At 40.9% G+C, this 26,360-nt stretch overlaps 1 protein-coding gene across 2 annotated transcripts in view; it reads left to right on the top strand.

The window, feature by feature from the left end:
- The window catches only part of vps37a (VPS37A subunit of ESCRT-I), a 37,496-nt gene that overhangs the window by 8,485 nt on the left and 2,651 nt on the right, over nucleotides 1–26,360 (top strand). Inside the window, exons 3-11 of one of the 2 annotated variants that reach the window (XM_067986959.1) lie at nucleotides 989–1,106; nucleotides 2,243–2,343; nucleotides 7,725–7,932; nucleotides 11,609–11,679; nucleotides 16,466–16,593; nucleotides 16,683–16,741; nucleotides 16,823–16,891; nucleotides 19,665–19,808; nucleotides 24,200–24,277. In XM_067986959.1, the coding sequence (XP_067843060.1) occupies nucleotides 989–1,106; nucleotides 2,243–2,343; nucleotides 7,725–7,932; nucleotides 11,609–11,679; nucleotides 16,466–16,593; nucleotides 16,683–16,741; nucleotides 16,823–16,891; nucleotides 19,665–19,808; nucleotides 24,200–24,277 (976 nt within the window). Of the gene's footprint in view, nucleotides 1–988; nucleotides 1,107–2,242; nucleotides 2,344–7,724; nucleotides 7,933–11,608; nucleotides 11,680–16,465; nucleotides 16,594–16,682; nucleotides 16,742–16,822; nucleotides 16,892–19,664; nucleotides 19,809–24,182; nucleotides 24,278–26,360 lie in introns of both variants that reach the window. The other variant, XM_067986968.1, reaches the window with a different exon arrangement.

Genomic DNA, 26,360 nt, shown 5'->3' with positions numbered 1-26,360 from the left:
ACCCCTAAATCTCTTTGGACCTCCACTGTTCCTAGCTTTTCACCATTTAAAAAATACTCTGATCTATCCTTTTTTGGTACAAAATGGATGACCTCACATTTACTTGTGTTGAAATCCATCTGCTACAGTTTTGCCCACTTGCCAATCTATCAATGTCTGTAATGTTATGCTCCCGTCTACACTTTACTATGCCACCAATCTTTGTGTCATCTGCAAACTTGGATATATGGCTCTCTATTGTGTTATCTAAGTCATCAATATAAATAGTGAATAGTTGAGGCCATAGCACAGATCCTTGTGGGACACCACTAGTCACTTTCTTCCAATTTGTGGAGATGCCGGTGATGGACTGGGGTTGACAATTGTAAACAATTTTACAGCACCAAGTTATAGTCCAGCAATTTTATTTTAAATTCACAAGCTTTCGGAGGCTACCTCCTTCCTCCTTTCCACATCGTTCACCTGAGGAAGGAGGTAGCCTCCGAAAGCTTGTGAATTTAAAATAAAATTGCTGGACTATAACTTGGTGTTGTAAAATTGTTTACAATCTTCCAATTTGAGTACATGTCCATTATCCCTACTCTCTGAACAATCTTGTGCTTCCAGAATTTTCAGTTTTTTAACCACATTGATAGTTTTGTCAATTCTTTAGAGTGCCCTGTCTTAGATGATGCAAAGCAACTATTCCGAATCGCAAAATGGAACTGTGGGCCTTCATGTTTACCTTGTAAAAAATCAGCTTGGCCCAACCAGACATGTCATCTGAAAGGACGAATGACAGTGGGGAGTCTGGATGGAGATAAATATATATCACTACTGCCTACTAGGTTTGCAGACTGCTAATGGAAATTAATATCTACTTCCATTCTGTAGTGCATTTGTTTGTGATGTACACAAGTGGCTCCATGTTTTTGTTTGTAACCACATTAAGATCTAGAAGGAATGGATCCCGATTTCACTTTTTAAATTTTTCCCTCTGCAAATCTAGCTTGCTTCCTCCTCAGTTTCCACAAGAAAAGCCTGTGGTCACAGTCTTCCCTCCAGTGAGGCACCATTTAGTAGACAAGCACACTGGGACAGTGGTGATGAGCCCAATGATTACAAATGTATGTAGACAATATCGCTTTTTTATATAACGCACTTTTTTTGTGAAGTATATCATTGTGTTGTCTTGCATTATACTTATCTGTCTTCTGTAAATTCAAAGAATTGTGTCGAGCATGTCATACATGGGATGTCACACTTTAAATGGGTACTAGCATGGTGTTGCTCACAGCACTCTGGAGGATATGCTGTTTTATAACCAGAGCTTTTATCATTTGATAGACAAATGTATTATATAACATAAGTAAAACCACTGGGAAGCTTAAGAGTAACATAAACAAATTACTAACTCTTAATGAAGTTTTTCTTTGACATAACAACAAATGTAAAGATCCCTGAAGAGGCCAGCTCATGTGGTAGGATGTCATGCAAATCACATGTGGTAGGGGAATATAAAACTATTGAATAAAACTAAAATTAGATATGGAAACAATAGAAATGGAAAAACGGTAGGAAATTATTGCTGATCAAAAGTACAAAAAATAGAAAATTTTGAAGCAATAAAATCATGCGCACATGAAAAGTCAACAGGGGATCAGTTGGAAATATAATGGAGAAAACAATTGTCACTTTATATCCAAATCACAAGCAGCACAGTTGGAAAAGAGAAAGGAAGAAACTAAGCAAGAAAAAAGATGCATCTTTTAAATAATAAATGCCTTCACGTATTCTTGTTCAGTTTGCTATGCCCCCTAATTTGGTATCACCAGCTAACTTCAATATTATTCCTCTTGTGCTTATGCCCAAATCATTTATATATAAATGAAAATGGATCCATTTATCCATGAAAGCCCTACCTTTGATGTACCTCTTTTACTGTTAGTCATAATGTATTCAACCTGTATCTTATTCATCTCATATTAAATATCTCCCACTGCTCATTTGATCTGCCATTTTTCCAACTAATTAATCTGGGCTAGGTCCCCTTCCATCTCACTAAAATTGGCTTAATTTCCAGACCAACACCTTTACCTTAGACTCTTTTTCTTCATTGTGAACCTAATTAGGTTATGGTTACTATTACTCAAGCTATTTCTGTCATGCATTTTAAATTGTCCTGTTTACATCCACATTTGTTACTGATTTTTAATAATTAAAATCTCTAAATATTTTTTTGTTGGACTGTCTAATATTGAAGTTCACAATGCACGCGGACCTTGGAAAAATCATTCAGACTATCCTCAATGAGTTTTGGAAGAACCCTCCAGTGTTAGCTTCAAGCTCAGCATCCATTCCATAGTAAGTATGATCATCTTATATAATTCAACTTGGCTCAGTGGTAACAGTCTCACGTCTGAGATGGAAGGTTTTGGTTTCAAACCTCAAACTAGGACTTGAGAACATAATCTAGGGTGTCGCTTCAGTGTGGTGCTGAAGGAGTGCTGCATTGTCAGGGATGAGGGCTATGATTTTAGCATGGCGGCGAGTGGGTAAATAGTCGCGTGGGAACCCTGGAAATAATTTGAGCTCGTCTGATTGAGCAATTGCAACTCAATTGAAGGCACTTAATTTTACTTCCGGGTTTCGCGTCTCCAAGCTGTGCAGTGGGCATACTGCGCACCCGCATGAAGTGATGTGAATTCCGCTATTTAAAAGGCCAATGCAAAAATGGATTTTGAAGGAGAAATGAGGAAACATCAAGATGGAAGGGCATAGAGCAAAGGCAGCACCCAGCTTCGACGCAGGCTGGTGTGCGAAGCAGGAGGGAGGTGTTGTACCCAGCCGATAGGAGGAAGAAACCTGCTTCTGCCACCAAGAAGGCGTTGCTGGAGGTGGCAAAGGAGGTGGGCAGCAGGAGCACGGTGTCCAGGTCTTGGATGCAGTGTAGGGAGCATTTTAATGATCTAACCAGGTCAGGAAATGTAAGTACATTTTCTGATTCACCCACATCCTGTGTTGCTCAACACCCCCACCCTGCAGTCACTATGTTTTGGCACGCCTACTTCATCACATAACTCCTCACACCCACTTAAGTTTCAGCAGCAACCATCCTTCACCTTCTATGCACTTCCTCAACTGCCTATTTACTCACCCACCACTGCCACTCACACCAATCCTGATGCAATGTGATGTATCTGTCTGATAGTCACCCTCTGATGCATCTCTTTCATGGTCAGCTTCACCGAAAGGAATTCATTCATAAGGTGAATACGTCACCTTCAGTCACTCACAGGTCTGTTATTTGTCCCCTTGTAGGAGAAGAGAGTGCAAAACGCAAGGGAGAGGACCAGAACTTGAGGTGGTCCACCACATATAGTGGAGCTGACAGATGTGGAGGAGGAGGCAATGGAAATAAGTCAGACTGTTGTATGCCTATCCGTTGGAGATGGAGAGACTGGCAACCCGCAGATGGCTGGTTGCAGAACTTTAACATCTTTCACACACATGATGAATTGATTTTATCAATGATTGAACTGTTCCAGTCCTCAGTGAGGTCATTGGGAAGATTAGCACTTTTCCGATGAATAATTAATACCGTTTTTTGTTGTCTTCCAGGGCCTCCACGCCTTCAAGAAGAATCTGCCGAATTGGAAGAAAGCGATTCCTCAGAGGATCTCATTCCTTCTGAGGGTGCACCGTCAAATGACAAGCAGCAGCGCAGATAATCGCACTTTGGTGGGTCATGTTAGACAGTGGATTTACCATTCACAAGTGTGCACGAGCAGACACTGGTGGCAGGGGCAGCTTTGGAGAGTTGTTGGGGGGTGGCGCACTCCTCTCCAAGCTATGCTCAGCTGAACACGGATGCTGAACCCTGGGGGCCATCGTTGAGAATGATAATGATAAAGGTACAGCTGCGAGGTACTGAAAAATGTGCCATGCACGCTCTCCACGATGGAGGAGTCCTATGGAGTCAGGAGTGTGATGGAATACTCTCCACTTGCCTGGATGAGTGCAGCTCCAACAACACTCAAGAAGCTCGACACCATCTAGGGCAAAGCAGCCCGCTTGATTGGCACCCCATCTACCACCCTAAACATTCACTCCCTTCAACACCGGCGCACTGTGGCTGCAGTGTGTACCATCCACAGGATGCACTGCAGCAACTCGCCAAGGCTTCTTCAATAGCACCTCCCAAACCCGCGACCTCTACCACCCAGAAGGACAAGGGCAACAGGCACATGGGAACAACACCACCTGCAAGTTCCCCTCCAAGTCACACACCATCCCGACTTGGAAATATATTGCCGTTCCTTCATCATCGGGTCAAAATCCTGGAACTCCCTTCCTAACAGCACTGTGGGAGAACCTTCACCACACGGACTGCAGCGGTTCAAGAAGGCAGCTCACCACCATCTTCTCGAGGGCAATTAGGGATGGGCAATAAATGCTGGCCTTGCCAGCGACGCCCACATCCCATGAACGAATTTTTAAAAATTGTATCGCTAGTGGATGGTTGACACAGGTAGAATGTTAACAATGGATAGAATGACAGCCTCCATTGAGCTTCAAGCACGGATCTCAAACTCAGACTCTGGCTGCCAATATGTCTGCCGCCTTAAACAGGCTGACAGATACCTTATCCGTGGCCTTGCAATGGGGCACAGCTGCTCACCAACCTGCTATCCAGCAGAATGGTGGGAGTGATGTTGCACTGGCCTGGGAGAGGAATAATGGCGAAAGGGGACGTGGAACTGGGGACTCCGCTCAACTCGCTCCCACGTCTTACCCATTGATTTCCCCCCCCACCTTCACCGGCACCCACAATGCTGCTTCCTCTCCCGATGGCGAAATCTTCCCCTGCACAGGTGCAGGTGGAGCAGTCTTTGGTGGGGCCCTCATGGGCTTCAAAACCCAGTGGTCATAGGCCAAAAGCATCTCAGCAGTCAGGGCAGGTATCTGGCGCACACCTGCAGAAATCTCTTCCAGTGGCCGCATACCAGCTGTGCATTGATGGAGAGATATCCCTTTTGGTTTATGAACAGTCGTGGCTCATGTGGAGGTCCTCGGATTGCTACGTGTGCGTGATCGATTGCACCCTGCACCTATGGGCAGCCAGCCAGAGATTTGAAACCCACTGTCCTCCCAGTCTGGCTGATGTCATCGCGGGAGAAGTTGACGTGGTCAAAGCCTTGGCAAACAATCCATCTATCCCAGGTCGTGCACACTTGCGTACAGACTATTGAGACAACCTGGAGATATCCAGAGGTGCCTTGGAAGGATCCGGAGGCAAAGAAATTGAGGGCAGTGGTGACTTTAACTGCGACGGGCAATGTCTGGCCACCAAGTCCAGCCGGGAACAGCTCTGCTTGAAGGAGGCTGCAGATGTCTGCGACCCCCTGCTGACTCAATCTCAGCCTACATAGGCACTGCTCCTCAGAGAGGTCCAGGAAGCTGAGCCTCTGCCTGTACACCCTCTCGTGGGTAGTACCTCCTTGAGGTCAGCCCCTCGGTTGGTCCCCTCTCTGCTCTTCTCCAGGTATTTGTCGCGCACCTCAGTCCTGTGCGGCTGCAGATCCCGGAGCTACACAACATGCCTACCGCAGATGGTGATGTGCCTCCTCCTCAGATGTACTGTGGAATACATCCATTGCACCCCCCCCCCCCCCCCCCCACATCCTGATGATCTCAGTTTGAGGGGTTTCAAAATGTTGGTAAATTTATCTGAACACAAGAATTCTCTGTGTCAACAAAGAAATCTCAGTCTATATACAAAGAACTCCCAGCCAAACGTTTGCCTAAGAGAATGCCCATCTGCAATACATCACCTTTTATTGAGATGTGTCAATCACTGGTTTAAAAGGCCAAATGAGCGTTGGCTGCAACTCGCCTCCGTTTCAATGACGTGTTTCAGAAGCCATGGGAGACATGTTCAGAAGAAGTTAAATCCGTTTCTGTTGCGGAATACACAAAAAGTTAAGTACCTAAATTGGCCCTTTAACTATCAGCCTTTATCGGCTGATAGTTTTCTGTTGCACTCTCATCCTAACGGCCTGGGTTAAACCCAGAAATGGACACGTTGGAGCCGGGCTGTGGTCCCGTTCCAAAAAGCAACTATTTTTACTGCCTACCCGCCCTGAACCTGCCTGTTGTTGAGGGTTAAAATTACCCCCGACATCTATCAGATGAGACGTTAAACTGAGCTCCCGCCTGCCTGTTCACTTGAATGTAAAAGATCCCACGGCTCTATTCTAAGAAGAACAGGAGAGTTCCCCTGGTGTCCTAGCCAATATTTATCCCTCAATCAACACCATCAAAAAACAGATGAAGTGGCTATTCATCTCATTGCTGTTTATGGGACCTTGCTGTGCACAAATTGGCTGCCATGTTTGTGTACATAACACCAGTGACTACACCACAATAACTCGTTAGTTGTGAATTGCTTGGGGATGTCTTAAGCATGTGAAAGTTGCTCTATAAATACAAGTTGTTTTCTTTCTATGATAAACATGTTGGTAGCCAACCACAATTGTGCAGAAAGACTTGAATTATCTTTCACTTTTTTTTCTTAATTTTGGAAGTAATAGTTCCAGTCAAGCACTTGCCCGTTTACATCATAATTGAGTCTACAGATGATCTAATCGGCTATTTGCATTTTACTGGGTAGAAAATACAAGTATACACAATACTAAATTTAAGTCCCATCTATTTTCCTAAACAATAACTGTATTTATATATCTTGTCAATTGTTTTTGAGACTTCATCAGTTTGAGATTACATCAGTATACATGATCTGTGCAACAGTGAATTTAACCATTCTATTAATGCATATAGCCATCTTTCTTCATTTCCTTCCCCTTTGTTGCACAGGGAATGGGATTATTTCACTAATTACCCAACTATAAATCCTAGGTTTAGATATATTTTAAAATATAGTAGTTTAGTCAGAAACACAGTTCCCTGTCGAACGTTATGTATTGAATGCAGGTGTATTGGAGAGAAACCCCAGCTTGTAGATGGGCACTTTTACTCCACACCTCTGTAAAGCCACAGTGAAATCTGGCATTTAGAAGTACTCAGGTGGTTCATGGTGACTTTTTAAATGAAATTTGAGGTTCATTAATATTGTGTGCACTAAAACCTTTGAGAAATCATTATTCCATTGCCACTAGGTCATAATTAAGAGTGTGAACTTTACAGCAGAGAAAACAGTACTGTTTGACTAGTTTGATGTGGCAAATTTAATTTTATTTGAGATTTTAAAAAGAAACAATTATTTTTAATTAAACTTCAGGATTACCAATGATTTGGTGTTTCTGATTAGGTTCCCACAAAGAACGTGCTAAAGTATCCTAACAACAAAAAGTTGCCTCACATGCTAACATTTGAAAAAGAGAGATGTTTATTACAGCAAGCCATCAGCTACTTTTAACATTTTCTGTCAAGTTTCTTATCGGAGTACTACCTCTTTGCACGTTTTTTTTTTCTGTTTATGTCCATACGCACAATTTAGGTACTTCACTGTTGTAAACAAGTCTTTTTTTTACTATGGGCTACTTGGATTGTTACAAACCACACATGGCTGACTTTGCCCAGATTTTACTATGCTGCACTCAATTATCTTAGTGTTTAGTTAGAACTGTAAATAATTTTAGAATTAAAGACTGTGCTGTTTTGCCCTTTTCTGCTGCTGTTTTGCCCTTTTCTGTTTTGTAATCTTTGTAAATTTATTCTCTTAGCTGTTTCAGTAGCCCTGCTGGAATGGCCCCGTACCCTCCCCAGGGATATCGATTTATCGCCCCATTTCCTACTCAGGAGTCAACTGTGCCTTTTCTTCCGGATTCAGTTCCAGGCCCAGGCTTTGATAGTCCCAGACCTGCTGCTCCTGCTTATGGATTGATTACAGATTTACCTTTACCAGTTCCCACAGCTGACTCATCAGAACAGGTGAGTTTGAAACCCAGCTTAATATTTAGAACACAAAACAGTATCTCATGCTTTTACAATATTTAGTTGGAAGTACAGTGGAAATCTGTTTTAATGTGCTGTTTCTCATTTTGCTAACCATAACCAGTACAATCATAACTTGTCCAATTTCAAATGTTCATCTTTTTTTCCTGCTGTATCTGAAAATGTAGCATTTGTAAAACAAAGGATGCACTGAAAAAACAGATCAAACGTGACAGACGTAACAAGTCCATATCATACCCAAGAACAACTGCGCTAGAGTCCTTGACCTTAAGCATGGATGATCAAGGAGCTGTATTAATGGGAACCAAAGATTTGCATCTAAACTGTGTCATGCTGCCATGTCTCCTGATTATTTTTGTTTAAAAAAGCTTGCATTGGAAAAGCTGATGTTGGATTTATACTGAATTAGTTTCTTTTTTAAAAAAACACTATTTTGCAGACTAATGTCTTACAGATATTCCATTTACTTGCCTTCCACTAGTCGTGAGGAGCTTCATACAGTCCAGAGACTACACAGGAGGCCTTTTTATTCTGGTATTCTGCATATGCACTGTTGAGAAAGTGGCTATGCACCAAAAGCTTTCTTTGGATGATTGTGTTTAGTCAACCCCAGTGAGTCAAATTTGCCCTCCAACAAGGGAAAAAAAAGTACCATGTTTATCCCAGTCCCAGATTGCAAGAGTAATTTTCTGGTTAGTATATACAATAAAAATTCCTAATTTTCTTTTGCAGTTGGTGCTGTTAGAAAAAGAGTTAACTGTCATGGCCTGAGTGATTCTGCTTTACAGGATGGTTGGCTGAGATATTCAGGATTCCCCTTAAATCGACAGGCCAAATTTCTTTCTTGGGGTAAATTCACATTGGGTTGGGGGAGCGGAATGGAGTGGGAGTAAAGAGAGACTTCGAAAAATGATCAATTTCTTCCTACACTGACATCCCTCCGCTTGATGAGCAGAAAAAACAAGTAAAAGCTCCCAGAACACACACACTTAGAATCAGCCCAAAGAACTGCTTGAACAGGGCAGATTCCTCCAGCATGAAAGAATTTGCTGCAATGTCTGCGTATAAGGATTTGACATTTAATATAAATCATTTGATCTAACCTTTATACACTCCTTCATTTCAGCTTTTGCTTTAAAAGGATCAATAAAAATGGCCTCAGCCGGTGCTGTAGAAGCTTTTCAGCGCAGAAGGGGGCTATTCGGCTCATCATGTCTATGCTGGCTCATTGCTAGACCAATCCAAAACTAATCCCATTGTCCTGCTCTCTCCCCATGATCCTGTATCTTCCTTGGCTTCAAATGATTACCCCCTTAAAATATGCAGCTATCTTTGATCAAGACTAGTCATTTCCACTCTTTCTTCGGTGTACACTTAAGTCGGTGTACTTAAAAGTCCATTGTGTACAGTGTTTTTGAGGTGCTTCAATGGGAGAAGTGCTATATAAATGCTATTGTTATAAGTTTCATGCCTTATTGATGGAGGCGGGTCTTCCGATTTAAAAGGTAGGAGAAAAGGATAAGAACACACTGCCTTAATTCATGATTGTGATTCCCAAATAGAATTAGTTTTGGATGTACTTCCACCTGCAGTGACTGACATTTTTACTTCTAAAACAATCGAGACCTACTGGGTTTTACTGTCCCAAGGATTTTCCTGGCATTCTCCTTTCACTACTTCTTATGATCTATACTGTTCAGAAGAGACCACCAATGCCTCCGTGTGCCGTGTATGATTAAACCACTTCTGGGTCAAAAAGCATTGTGATTAAACTGCATGTCCAAGCATAATCATTTTTCATTTGGAGAAGCATTCTAATGCATTCCAAACATAAGATTTGTGAGTGTTGGCAATTCATTGTGCGCTGTTTTCCACTAGTACTCAAAATCAGCGAAAGATCGGGAGAATAATAGGTGAGAAAAATATCAGGATCTCGATATTACAAAATTCAGACTCTATAAACTAAAAATTGTCTGGTTGCCTGTTCCTCGCTTTTTTGGCTAGCTGATGTGCCTTACTCTCTGTATCCTGGGTTCAGCTGGCACTATCCTCTTCCTGACCACGTCCACTGCTCTACCACGACCCGCTCCACTCAGCAGCTATTGCCTCCACCTACTCTCTGAACTTACTGTTTCTTCTCCGGTTGGCTGCAGTGCTTTAAGTTTCCAGGGCCTGGAGAATTGGTATAGCTACTCCCTCACTGATGGGGAAAAGTTTACTCCCTCTGGTCTAAATCCACCAATGGGAAAAGAAGGCCCAGGATTTTGTGGATACGGGGAGCTCACAGTCTTGAATCTGCTCATGGATCGTCTTGAACACCCTCACTCTAAGGAATAACTCATTTTCACTAGTTGATAATACGCAGATTGCAAACCACCTCAAAGATGATGATGTTAATGCTCTATAGGTAGTGGTGTGCTATGCTTCCCAACCACACCCTATTGTGTATTTCAAATCTTCCTGTCGTCAAAGCTGTTGGCTACTCTTTCATGGGAAAACTTGTTTGAAGAAATCTTAATGTTTTAGAAAATGCCAACAAAACCTAAAGAACCATATTGGGAATGATCACCCAAGGGGCAGACAACTCAAAGTAGCAGTCTGTGAACCTGCTTCCCGAGTCCAAGACTCCCTTTATGCCTGGGTATAGCCCGAATAGGAAACCAGGAGAACAGTAGAAGATGCCTGCCCATCTTGGAATCCCTGCCAAAAGTTCTGAGTGGTGATTTAATTTTTGTCTCCTTGTTTATGATCCAGCAAGCTGTTGAAAGGGAGGTTATGAAAACTTGTATTGTTAGATGTAGAGGTAAGAAAGATGGTCCAAAAGAAAACAAAATAATTATTTAGGATCAGTGCTTTTATTTTAAGCAGATCATGTCTTTAAAGATTGGACTAAGAAAATAAAAGGTCACAATCACGATATTAAAACAGTGGCTAACGAGATAATTTTAAGGGTGGAAAAACTCAGATGATTTCTAAGATTAGCCCAATCTGAATAGCAGCAAAAAGGTGGTTCAATGATGGGAGTTTAAGGTCACTGTATTTATGTGGTGAAAATCATGGTTAACCAACACCTATTTTTTGGCACTACTATGATATAATCCTGAGGTATGAGGAAGAAAGTAAGAATATGACCACCATCAATCTTCAATGTAATTTACTTACCATTTACCTTCGGACTATTCTTAGGACCATTGGAACATCGCACCACATCGAGCCTGCTCCATTATGCAGTTTCTAACCATAATTTGACCTATTTTGAGATTGTAACTTAATATTGTCAAATTGTTTCTTTGACTGGGCACTAGTCCGTGCTCAGACTTTTTTGCAGTAGAAGAGTGCGGGAAAATAAAATTTTATTACATATTTTTAAAGTTTTAAAAAGAACTCTAAGCAAGCACTTAATCAGTGATTTTCTCCCATTGGGATGATGGGCCTATCCTTAAGATGCTGTTTGTTCTCTACACACCTTAAGAATGAGGAAGACTGCACTGAAAGTATGTAATCCTTTTTATCTATTTGTAGCAAAATACTTGCTTCTTTTGTGCTGTGGTACCATTCAGAAATGCTGTTACAATCTTCAAAGCATGGCACTTGAAGTTAGTATGTAAAAACTTTTTTTTGTATATGTATTTATTTTTTGTGTCTGTTTTAGTTAGGTCTGAATGGCCATAGTTACAAGATGCCAGATGTCCCTGACCACTTCTCAGATCTCCATGAACTTGGGTATGGTATATAGATTTTAAGTTGTCATGACACAACTTTTTGTACTAACCTGAATTGATTTTAGAAGTGGCCCAATAGATTAATGATGTAAGTTTTTTTTTAAAACTGTTGCTTTGGGTTATCCCCAGTATTGCGGGCTCCTGCAGCAAAAGAAATATACATTTACTGAGTCCTGATACCCCAATCCTGTAGAGAATGCTGTGTTCTGAGCATTTGAAAACTATGTTTAAAACTAAGGTGGACAAGGATCCTTGAGGTCATCAGATTTCTGTCCATCTGGGGTCTGGTATACTGTGTGCTGCAAGTATAATGTCTCGAATAATCTATATCTATTACTATACTACAAATCTTGTATTTATACGCAGTTCCTGTGTCAATGATTTCCATTATAAATTCTTGTGTCCCATTTATAATAGAAACTGCCTATGTAAACTTGTCACACTGTAATTACATAGTGTAAAGAGTAAAGAATAGTTCAGAAATAGGAGGGATCAGACAGGGGGCAAATGTGAGGCAGTCTAAGATGAGATTGGAGTGTGTGTGCATAATTGCACGTAGCATGGTAAATAAGGTTGGTGAACTGCAGGCTCAAGTCGTCACGTGATATAGTGGCAATAATAGAGTCCTGGCTCAAAGAAGGGTAAGATTGGGAATTTAATATTCCTGGCTGCTAGGTATTCAGGAAAGATAGGGAAGGAAAGAAGGAAGGGGTGTGGCAGTATTGATCAAAGAAACTATTATAGCACTGGAAAGTGATGATGTAGTTGAGGGGTCAAAGACAGAATCTATTTGGTTAGAATTAAGGAATCATAGAGGAGCTATTATGCTACTGGGTGTAAACTAGGCCAACAAATGGTGGGAAGAGGATAGAGGAGCAAATTTGCAGGCAAATTACAGAAAGGTGCAGAACTATAGAGTAGTGATAATGGGGGACTTCAATTATCCCAATATAGACTGGGATAGTAACAATGTAAAAGGCAAAGAGGGGGAGGAATTCGTGAAACGTATACAAGAGAACTTCCTTGAACATTGTGTTTTCAGCCCAACGAGGAAGGAAGCAATGATGGATCTAGTTCTGGGAAATGAAGTGGGGCAAGTGGAGCATGATTCAGTGAGGGAGCATTTGGAGAACAGCGATCATAATATCATTAGGTGAATCTATGTGAAAATACTTAACTAGAGGAGGGATAATTTCAGTGAGGTAAAAAGGGATCTTGCCCAGATGGATTAGAAACAAAAATTGGCAGGCAAAGCAGTAATTGAACAAAGGAAGGTTTTCAAGGACGAGATAGTTCGGGTACAGAGTATACACATTCCCACGAGGCGGAAAGGAAGGGCATCCAAAGCTAGAGTTCCCTGGATGACTAAAGATATAGAGATTAAAATTAAACAGAAAAAGGAGGCTTAAGACACATCTAAGGTATATAATACAATAGAGAACCAGGCTGAATACAGAAAGTACAGAGGAGATCTAAAGATGGAATAAGGGGGGCAAAGAGAGAGTGTGAGAATAGATTAGCGGCTAAAATAAAAGGGAACCTAAACGTCTTTTATAAACATACAAATAGGAAAAGGGTAGTCAAAGGAAGGGTGGGACCGATTAAGGACAAAAAAGGAGATCTTCCTGTGGAAGCAGAGGGCATGGCTGAGGTTCTAAACGAATGCTTCGCATCGGTCTTCACTGGAGAAGAGGACGCTGCCATTGTAGCAGTAAAGGAGGAGGTATTAGTGATATTGGATAAGATGGGATAAAAATAGATAAAGAGGAGGTACTTAAAAGATTGGCAGTACTCAAAGTAGAAAAATCACCCGTCCCAGACGGAATGCATCCTAGGTTACTGAGGGAAGTAAATGTAGAAATTGCAGAAGCTCTGGCCACAATCTTCCAATCCTCCTTAGATATGGGGCAGGTGCTAGAGGACTGGAGGTACTGGAGGATTGCAAATGTTATACCCCTGTTCAAAAAAGGAGATGGTAGTCATGATGTGGAGATGCCGGTGATGGACTGGGGTTGACAATTGTAAACAATTTTACAACACCAAGTTATAGTCCAGCAATTTTATTTTAAATTCACAAGCTTTCGGAGGCTTCCCCCTTCGTCAGGTGAACGATGTGAAATGAAATCCTCGAAAAATTTCGAGGATTTCATTTCACATCGTTCACCTGACGAAGGGGGAAGCCTCCGAAAGCTTGTGAATTTAAAATAAAATTGCTGGACTATAACTTGGTGTTGTAAAATTGTTTACAAAAAAGGAGAGAGTGATGAACCCAGCAATTACAGGCCAGTCAGCCTAACTTCGGTGGTGGCGAAACTTTTAGAGACAATAATCCGGGACAAAATTCATTGGCACTTGGAAAAGTATGGCTAATAAATGAAAGTCAGCAAGGATTTGATTGAGTTCTTTGATGAAGTAATGGAGAGGGTCGATAAGGGTAGTGTGGTTGATGTGTATATGGACTTTCAAAAGGCATTTGATAAAGTACCGCATAATAGATTTGTTAGCAAAATTAAAGCCTATGGGATTAAAGGGACAGTAGCAGCATGGATACAAAATTGGCTAAGGGACAGAAAGCAGAGAGTAGTGGTGAACGGTTGTTTTTCAGACTAGAGGGAAGTATACTGTGGTGTTCCCTAGGGGTCAGTACTAGGACCACTGCTGTTTTTGATATATAAATGATATGGATTTGGGTATACAGGGTATAATTTCAAAGTTTGCAGATGACTTGAGACTTGGAAATGTAGTAAACAAGACTGGTGAAATGTGCAGACACTTGGCAGATGAAATTTAATGCAGAGAAGTATGAAGTGATACATTTTGGTAGTAAGAATGAGGACAGGCAATATAAACTAAATGGCACAATTTTAAAGGGAGTACAGTAACAGAGAGACCTGGGGGTGTATGTACACAAATCTTTGAAGGTGGCAGGACAAGTTGAGAAGGTTGTTAAAAAGGCATATGGGATCTTGGGCTTTATTAATAGAGCCATAGAGTACAAAAGCAAAGAAGTTATGCTAAGCCTTTATAAAACACTGGTTAGGCCACAGCTGGAGTATTGTGTTCAATTCTAGGCACCACGCTTTAGGAAAGATGTCAAAGCCTTTGAGAGGGTGCAGAAGAGATTTACTAGAATGGTGCCAGGGATGAGGGTCCTCAGTTACGTGGAGAGACTGGAGAAGCTGGGGTTGTTTTCCTTAGAACAGAGAAGGTTAAGGGGAGATTTGTTGGAGGTGTTCAAAATCATGAATGGTTTTGATAGAGTAAATAAAGAGAAACTGTTTCCAGTGCCAGAAAGGTCAGTAATCAGAGGACACAGATTTAAGGTGATCGTCAAAAGAGCCAGAGGCGACATGAGGTAACATTTTTTTACGCAGTGAGTTGTAGTGTTCTGGAATACACTGCCTGAAAGGGTGGTGGAAGCAGATTCAGTAGTAACTTTCAAAAGGGAATTGGATAAATACTTGAAGGGAAAACGTTTATAGGGCAATGGTGGAAGAGCAGGGCAATGGGACTAGGTGAATAGCTCTTTCAAAGAGCTGGCAGAGACACGTTGGGCCGGATAGTCGTCTCCTGTGCTGTACCATACTATGATACTACTATGATACATCCTCTCACTAAAGTTGGCTATGCACTGCCTCCATTTTATGTCTCGCAGAGCATGTGTCTCAGTTCTTCTGCAGTAAAACTCTTGCTCATATTACCATGGTTTTTGCTATTTCACTGAATATTAATATAAAATCACAGTAATATGTGAAAAAAAATTAAGAAATAATGTGTGACTTTAAAATGGAACCTGAATTAATTTGAATGTCCTGGTCCAATAGTCTCGGCCCGCTAACCCTGCTTCATCTGAAGACAACACTTAGTATACAGGAACACAGTCAAAACTAATAAAACATTTCCTGCAATAATAGCAATTTTCCTTTGGGTAGCTAATGCAGTCTTTCAATCCTTAGGACAGGGGTTCCCTGGAGGTGTTCCCCACACAGGAAAGTTTGAAAACCACTGACACAGATTACACCAATGTCAACCAATAGAAATTGCTGACTAGCCACATGCACTAACTTTAGTAGAAAACACCTTACATACACTCGCATGTAAACGTACTTCACGTGTGTATATTGATTTAACAAACATCTACCATCATTCAGTAACCAAGAGAAATAAAGTGCTCGCAATAATTATTAAAAAAAACACTCGCACACTCTGCTTTTCTTTTTACCATTTTACCAACACACACACAGGTTAACTTACACGTGCATATGCCGTGTGAATGCGAGTATTGAGATCACAACGATGGTGTCTATTACTAATTTTTTAGTTACTAATTAGAAATGCAATTAGCCACATCTAGCGAGTGGCTAATGTATTGGACAACACTGGGTTAGACCAAAACCTAACCTACTAAATAATTTATTCCTTAATCAAATAGCAATAATGGCTGCCTATATTGTTCAGAGAATTGAGGATACCAGGTTAAGTGAAGGATGCAAACTACACACCCATTCCTCACTACTTAGTACAGTTTAAGTTGTTGCCTGTTGTTTCTTAATGGTAGTGAGGTTAAAAATTTTAAAATTATTAGTTCTATTTGAAATAAAAAATTTAGCTAAACTGAGATTCTAAGGAGCATCTTGAATGCAAAAGAATATTGTTAAAATGCCCACGATCTCCAGTGTTTGTCATGATTCCTTGTGAAATGTACTCGTACACCTCGATAGACAAAGTTACGCTTATTTAATGTTGATTTTTGTCACTAATGTTCATGAAGTGACTTTGTTTTATAGTATATCACAATTGACAGATTTGAATGACAATGAGGACCTGCTACTTGGGCACTTCATGGGTTTGCCACTACTGAAGCAGATTTGCACTGACAAAGATGATCTGGTTAGCTACATCGAGGAGCTAGCAAGTACGTTTAGTTCTGATTATCTGTCTGCATGTTTTTTGCTTGATAACTGAGCATGTAGTAGCCTAAATTTTTTTTGTGTTTCTTGGAAGAAAAAAACCTACAACTTGAACCTCAGTTGGAAGCAGAAAGAGAAGAGCTGTTAAATAAAGTAAGGCACTGGTTATTTTATTTTTACGTTTTTTATTTAGAAAGTGTATGTTGTATGTAACGGTTTTTATTTTTTTTTCAGTGTGATCAGTTAACTCAGCTCAAAAGTATCTTTGAGAAAAAGTTGCAAAGACAACATGAACTAAGTGAGGTAAGTAACGCTGTCCTTTCGCTTCCCTGTAAATTGTGTAGTTTAGGTTATTTAAAAAAAAATTCAACCCAATACTTTCTTTGTTATTGTCATTTCTTGGGTGGGTCCCTGACAGACAGAGATGGAAGAATTTATAATGGGGAATAAGGAAATGGCAGAGAAATTAAACAAATACTTTATGTGTCTGTCTTCACGGAAGAAGACACAAAAAACCTCCTAGAAACACTAGAGAACCAGGGGTCTGGCGAGAATGAGGAACTGAAAGAAATTAGTATTAGTAAAAAAAAAAATAATACTAGAGAAATTAATGGGACAAAGTCGATAAATCCCAAGGACCTGATGATCTACATCCCAGGGTTTTGAAAGAGGTGGCTGTAGAGATAATGGTTGCATTGGTTGTCATCTTCCAAAATTCTATAGATTCTGGAATGGTTCCTGCAGAATGGAGGGTAGCAAATGTAACCCCACTATTTAAGAAAGGAGGGAGAGAGAAAATGGGGAATTACAGACTTGTTAGCCTGACATCAGTTGTAGGGAAAATACTAGAATCTATTATAAAGGATGTGATAACAGGACACTTAGAAAATAATAATAGGATTTGGCAGAGTCGACATGGATTTATGAAAGGGAAATCATGTTTGACAAACCTATTGGAGTTCTTTGAGGATGTAACGAGTAGAATAGATAAGGGGGAACCAGTGGATGTGGTGTATTTGGATTTTCAGAAGACTTTCGATAAGGTCCCACACAGGAAGTTGGTGAACAAAGTTAGAGCACATGGAATGGGGGTAATATACTGGCATGGATTGAGAATTGGTTAACAGACAGAAAACAGTAGGAATAAACTGGCCCTTTTCAGGTTGGCAGACTGTAACTAGTGGGGTACAGCAGGGATTGGTGCTTGGGCCCCAGCTATTCACGATCTATAATCAATGATTTGGATGAGGGGACCAAATGTAATATTTCCAAGTTTGCTGATGACACAAAACTAGGTGGGAATGTGAGTTGTAAGAAGGATGCAAAGAGGCTTCAAGGGGATTTAGACAGGCTAAGTGAGTGGGCAAGAACATGGCAGATGGAATATAATGTGGTAGAACATCAACATTTCTGTTTTTCCTACCACTTTGGTAGGAAAAACAGAAATGCGGAGTATTTTTTAAATGGTGAGAGATTAGGAAATGTTGATGTTCAAAGTGACCTGGGTGTCCTTGTACATGAGTCACTGAAAGCTATCATGCACGTGCAGCAAGCAATTAGGAAGGCAAATGGTATGTTAATCTTTATTACAAGAGGATTTGAGTACAGGAGTAAAGATGTCTTACTGCAATTATATAGGGCCTTGGTAAGACCACACCTGGAGTATTGTGTACAATTTTGGTCTCCTTACTGAAGAATGGATATACTTGCCAAAAAGGGAGTGCAACGAAGGTTCACCAGACTGATTCCTGGGATGGCGGGATTGTCGTATGAGGAGAGATTGAGTAGACTAGGCCTGTATTCTCTAGAAGAATGAAAGGTGATCTCATTGAAACATACAAAATTCTTACAGGGCTCGACAGGGTAGATGCAGGGAGGATGTTTCCCCTGGCTGGGGAGTCTAGAACCAGGGGTCACAGTCTCAGAATAAGGAGTAGGCAATTTAGGACTAAGAGGAGGAGAAATTTCTTCACTCAGAGGGTGGTGAATCTTTGGAATTCTCTACCCTAGAGGGCAGTGGAGGCTCAGTCACTGAGTACATTCAAAACAGCAATCGATAGATTTCTCGATATTAAAGGCATCAAGGGATATGGGGATGGTGCAGGAAAATGGCGTTGAGGTAGAAGATCAGCCATGATCTTGTTGAATGGTGGAGCAGGCTCAAGGGGCCGGATGGCCTACTGCTGCTCCTATTTCTTATGTTCTTGTTCCTATACAGTAATAGTATGGAAGTTTATTTGGGTGAAAGTGTTTGATTTTTACAATTTTTAGATAATTTTCACAGATGAGCAAATAATTTCAGTTGTGCACTTGTTCAGATTTTTTATGGAATACTTGTGCGCACACAGCAAAAATTACAGAATGGCTTACTGGCCTGCTGCAGGTTTGTTGTACAGCCTTTTCTAATCAGTCCAGTAATTTTACCTCCATCTGACAGAACAATTCTATATACTGCTTGCTGTTTAATACCATAATAAGATATACTTCAACTAATTGCATTGCAGTTAGATACCTCTCTACCAGTTTTATTCCTTTCAAATACATAATTAAGGCTGCTAAGTACCATCATGAAAGTGATGCTTCCTTTCATCTTTGGACTTGAAGCATTATTTTAATAAGACTTTGGGTAAGATACAACATTGCTTAATTCTTTCAGAATTCTGCATTCCTGGAGCTTTCTGTCTTCTACGGGTCATGATCTGCAGAAAGACTAAGCTTGATGGAACAAATGATCTTCCCTCATCTATGCTTTATGTAGTGATGCATTCTTTCAACTTCTTAAACCAGCAAAGTGTAGACTGGGGAAAAAACAATTGAATCAATCTAATGACCCAAAATGACTGACACCTATTTTCTATTGTGTATTAAATCATGGAGCATTTCTTAATTTATTGAAAGAATTATTAACCAATTTGTACTTCAGTAATAATGAGCTGAATCATTCAGTTCCAGCAGTAGCCTTGAATGCCCAATCCCCAGGAAAATATATTAGAACAGTATAAGAGCTTGTACTAATCAACCACCAGCATTAGAATAAGTGTATATTTTTAATGACTGAAATTTTGGGTCCTTATAGAGTTGCAGTATAAGTGCTCTGCAAGCCAGGTTGAAAGTAGCAGCTCATCAAGCAGAAGAAGAATCTGATGTGATTGCTGAGGAATTTCTTGAGGGCAAGGTTGAAATAGATGATTTTCTCAGCAGCTTCATGGAAAAAAGAACAGTATGTACCAAAACCAGCTTTCTATGAGTGCTTGATGATCAGATTGTGGTGGTTCCATGGTGTGAAATGCATTTATTTAGTCCTTGTTTGTTAAAGAGCAGTGATTTTTCTTTTAGTATTCTCCCATTTCATACAGAAGAAAACAAATGAGCAGATTTTCTTTTTAACATTTCACTAAAAAAAATCGTGTTTTTTACTGCCATATAAACCCTGGTGTCTGCTCTCCCTCACTTCCGATGTCATTGATGGGAATATAGAAAGCCTCCATCATTAACATGGTTGTGGTTACAGATTGGCCTGAGAACTGCCCAACCTAAGAAAGCCTTACCATCATTGCAGCCTAGTAATAGGGAGAAACTACTCAATATTTTACTAAAACAATTCTGTCTAGAGTATCTATTGTATGTGTGTGTGTGTACTTGAGAAGTTTGTGTAAAATGCAAGCAAATCACAAACAATATTTTTAAAAATGTATAAAAAGGGAAAGAAAGTTGGTCTACCTGACCTATCTCAATTATTGTGGAGAAAATTCCAACAGCAACAATAATTAGTTGGTAATTGACCTTTGGACTTGCCTATTTAGACCTCTTGCCCACATGAGTACCCAAGCAGTGGCCTTAAATGGATATGACCTAGAATCATAGAATGGTTACAGCACAGAAGGAGGCCATTCGGCCCATCGAGCCAGTTCCAGCACACCTCTTAGCAACAATCATCACAACTGTGCAGCAAATCCCAGACTACCAATAAGCAACATCATAGGGAATCGACTAGTTTCCTTTAAAAGGGGAGAGTATTTTGAATAAAAAGTACTCCCATTAGATTTTCCTTCCTCTTTTAATTGTTTGCATAAAATGTACAGATAATTTTTCAACACGGGGAACAGAGAAGACAGAGTCTGTGATACTATTCCCTTTAAACTTGCTGTTATACAGAAGACAGTGCAAGCAGACAAGCTTTTGTATCAGAATCCATAACATAGGGGGTTGAAGACAATAATACATTAAGATATTCAGAATCTTTCAGCAAAGGACGTTCATTTAACACAGGAATTAATTCAACCAATTTTCTTGTAAATTGTAATTGGAGTTTCTGCCCTATCCCCAGAACCTGATTTTATAAAAGCCAAGTACTTATTTTAATGCATCTTGTTTTTTGCTAGTTCACCAGGAAAAGTAGTTCATCACTGCTGATTTGTTTTCTTTACAACTAAAATCATGTTCATTAGTTCTACAAACTGTGCAAAAGAATTGCAGAGTTATTGCTTTGTTCTCACCATTTCTTAATAGTATTCGGGAATGACATCTGGTTTTAGAGTTTATCTTCATGTGAATTCAAAACCTGCTGGCTGTCATGCTCAAGCACCTTTTCTGGTCAGATTGGCATCAGTTCTGCCATCCAAATTCAAGGCTGTGCATCCTGATGATCAGTCCTTCAGTTACTGATTCCAGTGAATAGCAGTTGTGTTGTCTCCCAACATGACACATTTTTCTGACATACAACAACAACAACTTGCATTTATATAGCGCCTTTTAACGTAGTAAAAAGTCCCAAGGCACTTCACAGGATCATTATCACAGATAACATTTGACACCGAGTCACATAAGGAGATAGTAGGTTAGCTGACCAAAAGCTTGGTCCAAGAGGTAGGTTTTAAGGAGTATCTTAAAGGAGGACAGAGAGGTGGAGAGGTTTAGGGAGGGAATTCTGGAGCTTAGGGCCGCCAATGGTGGAGTGAAGGAAATCGGGGATGCACAAGAGGCCAGAATTGGAGGAATGGAGAGTTCTCGGAGGATTGTAAGGCTGAAGGAGGTTACAGAGATAGGGAGGGGTGAGTTAATGGAGAGATTTGAACAAAAGGATGAGAATTCCACCCACTGCCCAGTGATGCAGCAGGCCAAAATTTGATCCTCAATGTTGGACGAGCTGTCTCTGGAGGCCCGAAAGTCGCCAGTACATCGCCTTTGTTGTTAAGTGAGGCCTGAGTCCCAATTTTGGATGAGCTTCGGGCCGCAACTAGAATTTCTGAGAGATTCTGAGCGAGGAACTGACCGTTCTTCAAGTCCAGTAAGAATCCTCGGTCTCTGTCCCTTTGTTCCACATTCGCATACCAGTGGAAACAATTCTTCACTATTTACCCACAGTAAAGTCCCCAGGTTTCTCACACCGCTTTACTGGCTGCTCCTCTCTCTGCATCATGCCCACACAACCCCACTACATTCCCCAGTGCTCTTTCTTCCTCTTTCCCCCCCGCCCAAGCCTAATCCCTAGTACCCCCCTCTTAATCCACCCCTCCCGAGGTCCAACCCCCATTCCCTAGTCCTCTCTCTTCTCTAAGCTCCTCTCCATGACCCTCTTTCACCCCTGCCCTATTTTGATCTCCCAACCACCCCCCCCCCCCCCACCGCTTCTGAATGGGAGGGCTACATCTCTGTGCCGGCGGGAGGGGGCACTGACGTTGCTGAGCAGGGTAGGAGTGCCACTGTAGTGCAAAATTCAAAGGTACAGCTCTCGCTGGCTCTAAGAATCAGTGTCCGGGAGACTTGACATAGTGCACTGCAGGCCGGATGTTTGACATCCCTGGAATTGAGTTTGTGATGGAGGCCAAAGATGATGGCTTTTGGTCTTCCCAGTGTTTTAACTGGAGGCTTATCCAAGACTGAATGTCAGACAAGCAGTCTGACAACACTGGCAGTGGAGGGGTCAAGAGAGGTGGCGGAGAGGTTGAGCTGGGTCTCATCAGCGTACATGTGGAAGCTAACCCAATGCTTTCGGATGATGTTGCCGTGGAGATGAGGAAGAGGAGAGGGCCAAGGACGGATCCTTGAGGGACTTCGGAAGTAATGGTGCAGGGGTGGAAAGGGAAGCCATTGCTGGCTGTGATTGGATAGTTAAGAGTGGAACCAAGCAAGGACAGTCCCACTGAACTGAACAACAGAGGAGAGGTGTTAGAGGAAGTAGCTGTGGTTGACAGTGTCAAAGGCTGCAGAGAGGTGAGGAGGGAAAATGCACCACGGTCACAGACAGACTACATAATTTGTGGCAGGGTGGAAAACCTGATTGGAGAGATTTAAACATGGAGTTGCAGGAAAGATGAGCAAGGATTTGGGAGGTGACAGAATGTTCAAGGACTTTGGAGAGGAAAAGGAGGTTAATGATGGACCGATAGCTTGCAAGGGCAGAGCGGTCGAGAGTGGGTTTTTTGAGCAGGGCACGACGATGATGGATTTGAAAGAGAGAGAGAGAGACAGTCCCTGACGAGAGGGAACCATTTACAGTGCTAGCTAGCATGTGAGCCAGGAAGGGAAATAGGGTGGTCAGCAGTGGGATTGGGGGTCAAGGGAGTAGGAAGTGGGTCTAATGTAAAAGATGAGCTCAGAGAGGGTATGACAGGATGCGAGTGCCCCCTAGGCATCCAAATTAAATGTCACTTTAAAAATATTATACTTGTTAATTGGAAATGGCACACAATAATTATGGGATACAGTGCTTCCACTTCCCAGTTTGGTAATAAATTTCCAATACCTACAGAATATTAACGTATATTTCATTGGGCCGGATTTTGCTGTGAGAATAACGGCGAGGCTAACAGCGCTTACTGTTATATCTGTGCAAATGGTACAGCAACATCTGGCGACCACACGCACAAACGTGGAAATCCGGAAGTTGCTGTACCAGATGTCCTGCTCCTCCTTGAGCTCCACGAAGACAGCATCTCACCGTCTGGCTCCCTGTTCAAATGTATTGAACGGCATGAAGTTCCTGCACTGATGTCACAGATACAGACTAAACTCGCCAGTAAAAGTTAGGGCTTATCCATTCTGATGTAAGTACCCTTTTAATGGTGTGGTAAGTCTTAATGACTGCCAAACAACCTCCCTGGCACTGAAAATTAACTTTAACAGGTGTGGAGTCTCATTCCTTCAGATTTTAATTGTTGGACATTTTTTTAATATAAAATTTAATTTTCACTTTTTTAACTTTCTGTCTCTTTTATCTCTGTCTCTTAATTCAATCTTTCTCTCCCATTATTTTGTTTACTGTACCTGATTTGACATTGAATTTACTATTCTAACTTATACTTCCTGGTTAAGTCTCTGTGTGGCTTATTAACATACTTCAATCTGATTGATTAAGGGAACACACAATTGCTTGCCCTGTTCACACAGGTCCCAGATGCCCTGTAGAGGGTGCAATTCTTTTTGGCTCTCTAATTTTTAGGAACTTGCCATGCAAAAGCTCATCGAAGGTCCTGTTCGTTCGCTCACAGCAAACTTCGGCCCATTGTTTCTGGTATCATTGCTTGAGAGTGTGCAACGTGAGTGTGAACAATTTTTAGAAGTTATACCAATTATAACTTACACCTTTATAAAGTTTTCTTTGTCCCTAAGCTTTGTCACTGTAGACGAGCTAAAGAAGAGAAGCTTCAGCATTTGATGACACAACATGGACAGTTTCACACACTATAGGTAAGGATTTCATATTATTGCATTAATTCCCCTAAGAATCTTAAGGTAGAGGAAACAAAGTCTTTAACATTGGCGATCAGCCGATGAGAAGGTATTCTAGTTACTTCTGATTTTTAATGATGTTTCAATTAGATATTAGAGTGTTCTCTGCATTTTCCATTTTTTTGCAGGAACCAGCAGTTCTGAAATTTTGTTTCTACAATGGTTTACTAATGTGGCATCATTCTACATCTAGGATATGCCAATAAAGCTCATAGCCATAGACCTTTAAAACACAGAAAACACAAAGACAAGCCTTTAGGTAATGTTCTTAACCACATGAGCCACCTACTCTAGTCCTAATCTAATGCTTATTCCCCATGCCCTTTAATATTTCTCTTTTTCAAGCAACTATATAATTGTGTTTTTAAAGAACTTAGTAGACATTGCTTCAACAGTTTATGACAGACATTTTTACATTCTAACCACCCTATGTGTGAAGATTTTTTTTTCTAATCTCCCTTTTAATTCTTGTTTTATTATTTTAAATGTGCTCCATATTACTGTCTCTCTGACCAGTAGACACAATCTATCACTATTTATCTTATTATTTACAATTTTGGATTCTATACTAGCTATTCTACTTGGATTCAGTGTCACCGACCACTCCAGTAAGCCAACGTTGTATTCCCTAGGATCCAGTATGTGCCCAATATCTAGGTAAATAATAGCAAGACCCAGGGATTGAACGGAGAACTCTTGCCGTACTGGAATACATCATGCGCTGTCATGTGGTTCTCCTCGTCTTTGGTAGGCGGAATGTACGTTCTTAGCAGACCATGGCTCAAACTATAAATCAGGGTAATGAACAGTATCCAGTACAAAACAGTATATTTACAGTAAATTATAGCCTGTGTTATCTTTCACAATACATATCAAAACAATAAAGGCACTTCTGGTTAATTTACCTCGCTCTTCACTAAACCTTGAAAACAGATGTTTGCTTCTTGTGTGGTGAATTGCCACATGGAGTCAAATTAGTTTACACTACTGGCTGTAGACTACAGGTGACTGAGCTAAGGATAGCTAGCCCATAATTACAATTCATGGCGAGTGTTGTCCATCTAAAGGACCACAAAGAATCGTTGGTACTGCCCTTACTCACAGATCTGACCTATGTCTTCATTACAGATTCACCTGTCAAGCAAGAATCACTAATCCAGGATGTCAGTTGCCTAACAAATTTTAGAATTGAATGAGATAATCAATTTCATTGATGTGTGCCAATTACCTCAAATGACCTGCAAGACTGGGCCCCATCCTCATGCAGTGGCAACAATCTGACCATGCATGCCAGAGACTTCCAGAAATGTATGACTGCCTTGCCTTGAGGTGTGAACCAGACTGTAAATTCCCTCCAGCTTTCAGAAAATAGCTAGTAGTGATTCTGTGGCTGTCAATAACAAAATCTGACAAACAAGCTTAGACTAAAATGCTTCATTTGACACCACCTTCTATGACCTTTAAGGTACCTATCAGGTGACCCCTTAACCGTCTCAGCTCCACTGAAACAAAGCCCTGACTTCTCAAGTCTCTTTTCATAGCTGAGCCCTCATTACTGGTAACAATCCAATGAATCTTCACCCTTTTACTTTTATATCCTTCATTTCATAATTTTTTTACATTGAATTGTCTGCCACCTATCTGCCCATCCTGCTAGCTTTTCAATGTCTTCTTGCAGATTTTCACAGTCCTCATCACAACTTGCCACACCCCCACCTAATTTGGTATAGCCATCAAATTTTGATACTGTTCCCTCAATTCTGAAGTCCAGATCATTTAAGTATATAGCACCTAAGAATAGCCCCAGTACAGACATCTGTGGAACACCACTTGCCATATCTTTCCAGTCTGAGGAGCTTCCTTTTAGCACTACCTATTGTTTTGTGCCCTCCAACCACTTCTGTATTCCTGTGGCCAGATTACCCTTAATTACATGTAAACGGATTAAATTATGAAGACAGGTTGTATATATTGAGGGGGGTGACCTAATCCAGGTGTTTAAAATGATACAGGGATACGATGCGGTAAATACAGAGAAACA

This window comes from Heptranchias perlo, chromosome 1 (assembly GCF_035084215.1).
Source record: "Heptranchias perlo isolate sHepPer1 chromosome 1, sHepPer1.hap1, whole genome shotgun sequence".
In the NCBI taxonomy this organism is placed as follows: Eukaryota; Metazoa; Chordata; class Chondrichthyes; order Hexanchiformes; family Hexanchidae; genus Heptranchias; species Heptranchias perlo.
This window is presented reverse-complemented; position numbering and strand designations above follow the sequence as displayed.